Source organism: Nicrophorus vespilloides, unplaced genomic scaffold (genome assembly GCF_001412225.1).
Source record: "Nicrophorus vespilloides isolate i.1.1-1 unplaced genomic scaffold, Nicve_v1.0, whole genome shotgun sequence".
NCBI classification, from domain to species: Eukaryota; Metazoa; Arthropoda; class Insecta; order Coleoptera; family Silphidae; genus Nicrophorus; species Nicrophorus vespilloides.
Genome location: NW_017095590.1, coordinates 1 through 5,203, shown reverse-complemented (window position 1 = coordinate 5,203; position 5,203 = coordinate 1). Strand labels below are relative to the sequence as shown.

At 30.1% G+C, this 5,203-nt stretch overlaps 1 protein-coding gene across 1 annotated transcript in view; it reads right to left on the bottom strand.

Annotated features, from left to right (window-relative positions):
• The window catches only part of LOC108557839 (transmembrane protease serine 11E-like), a 2,999-nt gene extending 1,885 nt beyond the window's left edge, over positions 1–1,114 (bottom strand). Inside the window, exon 1 of the mRNA XM_017914527.1 lies at positions 602–1,114. Coding sequence (XP_017770016.1) covers positions 602–823 — 222 coding nt within the window. The 5' untranslated portion in view covers positions 824–1,114. The remainder of the gene's footprint in view (positions 1–601) is intronic.
• Between the last annotated feature and the right edge of the window lie 4,089 nt (positions 1,115–5,203).

Below are 5,203 nucleotides of genomic sequence, written 5' to 3'. Positions count from 1 at the left end.
TGATAAATTCTCATTCGAATATTAAAACATAAATTTATTACTGATTAATGAAATCTGTGATGATTATTAATAATTATATTTAATGCAATTTTTTTTTAAATATTACTAAAACTGGAAAAAAAACATCCCGGTTTAATCTGCCATCAATTTCTGCGATCCGCACTTTGAGAATCACTGGATTACAGCATGAGAGGGATTGTAGTAATGCGTTTTGAATGTCATTTAATTATTATGTCATATTGATGTACCTCGCTTAGTGCGGACTGTTTCAAAACCGACTAATCGAGGAACTAAATATGTATATGGAAATAAACCGCAAAAGAGACAAAAATATGTTGTGTACTATATTTTTTTTTAATTTGCTAGTTTTGAAATTTTCAAATCGGTCTACAGAATTCGCACTATGCGAGGTATTTCTTTACTTGATGATTAAGAAAATTAAGCAATATATGGAACTCAAATGGGTGATCAGTTCTACTCGAAATAGAAATAAAAACGTATTCTATGATTAAAATGTATGGATTCTTTAGTAATGTACATATTATTAGGGATATTTAGATGAGTTTGCGTGAAAATAATAAAAAACTGGTATGAGACTTACCAGAAGCACGTTTACTGGACGATCCAAAGTTAAATGTATCCAGACGCCGTGCAGTTCTTCGCTCGAAGATATCGAGATGATCCCCGTCCACCTGTCGATCTCATCCTTAGCTCGAGGTTCGTAATGAAAGATACCGGGACAAGGGTACGTCTTCTGCGCCACGAAAAGTTCGCAAAGCGCCACGAAAATCAGCAATTTCAAAACGCAAGTTGATCCACTCATGTCTGTCAGGTTTATCCAGCCCAATAAATGGTCGTTTAACGCGCGCACAAGGAACTCATCTACGCTTTGAATAAATAACTTTATTATTTATTTTCTCGCAAGAATCGAGACGCGCGTACAATGATCATTTGGTGTATTATCTGAAGATTACAAGGTTGGATTGTCCCGTAGACCTTTGCTGTTTGTACGGCAAACCAGTTTTGTTCCATCGGAATTTCCGATCGTTGCTGTTTCTTTTTCTTCACCTCTTTTTCTACTTCTTTCTTGTTTTTCGACGTCTAATGTGAATGTTAGTTTCTTACGCGCAGTCACGATTATTCAAACTTTCAGTTTTGATGCGATAAGAAAGGTTATCGAAGATAATCTTTTTCAAAACTTTGCTTTTGAATGGTTCGGTGTTTCTGTTCTACAATTGTTTGTTTCCATTAACAAATTTCTTCTGATGTCACCAATTGGTTTGTTATTGATCAATTCACTGTTTTCTATTCAATCCCATTTCCATCATTAATTAATTAATCCACTTGCTAACTATAATTACTTATTGTCATATTGATCTAATATTTAAATTCCACAACAAGAGACTTTATATATTTTGTAATATTAAAAGTAACATAGATAAACATTTAGCGAAATTAAATTACGTAACAAAAATTAAATAGAAAAAAGTAATTTTTTTTTTATCCCGTTTCGGAAACGCAGCCTTGACTCCACATACGCCAATGATAACAAAATTTGCATTAATATATAATTATCATGTTTTTTTTTTGGAGCTACCGAAAGTTTTGATTTATGAAATATTAATCGGTGCAACCAATTAAATGAAATTTAAATGTTCCCATACGAAAATTTAGCAAATATTTTATTTCAACGAAAGTTGAAATGTTTCCAAGAACAGATAATTAGAAAGATTTATTCAAAAATCTTGACCTACGAGTGGACCTGGTCTTAATTAGGCGCCGACTCTTGTAGATCCGTTATAAACTACACCTGTTTTAGTATTAAAAAGCATACAAGTTGTATTTTCCAACTCCTTACAATGATTTACGTATTTTACTCATCAGAAATGAATAAAAATGTCGGTCACGTTTTTCGAACTCGGAAAGAAAAAGTTCGGTCATTGTACTGTGGTGCAATAAATAGTCTCCCTCTTCTCTCCAAAGTTAGAAAACCGTTGAAATATTTTCTTTCGCAATAGTTCTTATGATTCCAGTAATTGTTATATAATCTTGATTTACAATTTAAATGTAATTAAATCTAGATTATTTTTGAATGCGTTTTGAATGTCATTTAATTATTATGTCATATTGATGTACCTCGCTTAGTGCGGACTGTTTCAAAACCGTCTAATCGAGGAATTAAATATGTATATAGAAATAAACCGCAAAAGAGAAAAAAATATATTGTGTACTATATTTTTGTTTTAATTTGCTAGTTTTGAAATTTTCAAATCGGTCTACAGAATTCGCACTATGCGAGGTATTTCTTTACTTGATGATTAAGAAAGTTAAGCAATATATGGAACTCGGATGGGTGATCAGTTCTACTCGAAATAGAAATAAAAATGTATTCTATGATTAAAAAGGATGGATTATTTAGTAATGTACATATTATTAGGGATATTTAGATGAGTTTGCGTGAATATAATTAAAGAATTTTGATAATAATTTCAATTAATCATATTATTTTGCAGCGAAAACACATTCAAATTGGTTTTTTTCTCATCATAAATCTGAATATTAATTTACTCATTTAGATCGAAAATATAACATTTTTAAATTACATTTTGTTGAAAAACAAAAACAATTTGAATGATAAATTCTCATTCGAATATTAAAACATAAATTTATTACTGATTAATGAAATCTGTGATGATTATTAATAAATATATTTAATGCATTTTTTTTTAAATATTACTAAAACTGGAAAAAAAAAATATTAAAATGTTATTCAATAAAGAACATAATTCTAAAATAAATCTGATGTTTTTTTTTAAGTTATTTAAGTTTTAAGGTAAGTAAACATACAAATCTAATCGACACAAACATTCTTAAGTTTGCCACTTCAAAACAAGAATAGTGCTAATAAATTTTTTGGGTGCGGCATAAAATAAACCGTATTTTTTTTTACTTACAAATGGGAATGTCACATCCTTGCTCTTTGGTTTTGTTTCTTTCTGTAGTCTGTGCACATTGTACAATTTTTTTTTATATAAATATTTCATCTAAATTTGAATTACTTTTATTGCTTCAATCTAAGAAACAAATCTTATATAGTCATACTTCGGTTAACATTGTCTCTAATAACGAAGCTTCGATATAACGAAGTCCTCAATTTTAAGCTCCATAAAACATGTTTCAATTTAAGACAAAGTATGGCTAAAAGTTGTACCAGAAGAAAAAATCAGAAATGAAGTTATACATACTGTATCAATCAAGAGGATTCGAAGATGTCGTTGAAGAGAATGTTATAAAGTTAGTGTAGAAGATGATGGTGGAAAAAGAAAGAAACTGAAGACAAAATTTGAGAAGAAATATTAACAATAAAAGATGCTTAAATGACATTGAAAACTTATTCATTTCTTTAGTAAAAATTGTCCCAATTTTGGAAGAAGTGTGGACCAAAGTTTCCTGAAGTGTGCGGCTGTGAACTATTACTGTTAACATAAAGTTCTCTCTGAGATAGACCAATCTTTTGCCTTGAAGCGACGCTGAAGAATTCTGCAAAAATGTTTGGGAATCCCTGATGTAGACAAGAATTATCAATTTTTGGTCTATTCCTTTAAGTCTCCTTTTGTGCGGGATATTGACGTAACCGATTATCCGCACTATGTGATGTATCTTGTATATCGGAGGTACGATTGTATATTATTTGGAGGATTATGTAAAAGTCTTATGATTTGTCTAATGTTGAGTATATCTTAAAGATTATATTTCGATATAATAACGTAAACTTCTCAACAAATATTGCCATTTGAGTATTGGAAGATTTATAATAGGACCAATGCCCCTACCTTGTGGAACTTCAACACCACATTTCAATGAACTTGACAATGTAAAAAGTTGTTTTAATATGAAGATGTATAAAATTTCCAATAGAATCTGCTATTTATCCAATTCGTGTTGATGCACATAAACAAATTAATTATATTCTTAATGAACTACTACGCATATTATGCGAAAACTCACGTGCCATGACCAATGGTAATATGATGAATCAGAATGTATATGTTATCTTTTTGTTGCAGGTGTTTTTGTAATGTTGCAAACGCGAAATTTTACATAACAATATTGACACTTTATCAGCATACATTAAATGTTACATAATTCTCATTATTTTCAAAATATTCTCAATGCGAACATAACATCAACACTCGTTCATTCAAAACAGTTTACTCGAATGGGAAATGAATGATTGTTGATTAGTTATGTAAATACTTTCTGAAATACACGAGAGTGCGGGTAATCATTTTCTTCCCATATGGAAACCGGACTATACGGGGACATTAAAACCGCCTAAAAAAATAAGTATCACAAAAAGCCTTGACTTTATAAAGAAAAAAACGTTTGTTTCAAATTTTCAAACCGTAGTGAACCCGCACTGATCGAAGCCGACTTATAAAACTTAAACTTGAATAATTCATTTTATAATTTAGATGTTTCTTTGTAACAGTTTGTTTCTTTGTAACAATTTTTTTGTAAAAATACATAAATATTGTTTTGTTTAATAATTTTCATCATTTCATAGATGCATAGATTGTATCTCTTTAATTGAGAACTGTTATGTTATTAACCCGTACAAAGTATTTCCAATAACACGTGTACGAAGAGTTCGTCCTTCAATAGCTTTAAAAAAAGTAACTGTTTGATTTGTTAAACTGCTCTTGCAAAGGTGACTGTAGCCGCATGCTCGAATGACTATAATTAATCTTATTTTTGTTTTGTTTCTTTTTTTTAAGTAGACTTTAAGCTTTTCAATTATCGAAATTGCTGCATAATTGGCAATTAATTTGTGTAGAAAAAAAAGAAGGATTATTGAAATGCCATCTATGTAAATTTTATTTAAATATCGATTAAAGTTAGTCTCAAAATAAAATCTTTTTAATTTCTTATTCTAGAACAGTGGTTTCCAAATTTGATGTTACTACGCCTCCCTTAAAAGTATGTAATCATTTGGCGCCTCCCCACCCCCCTCCATTTCATAAAAGAAACGCGTATTACAGCAATATGGATAAGAGCACAGGAATGTATCTATACTTGCTGGATTCCCCAAACATTCAGCTTTCATATGCATTATTGGATTCATTCTATCTATTATAGTTTTCGAGTAAATCAATGAAATGTGAAAACACTGCTTTTTCGAACGTTCTTCAGTTTCAATTTT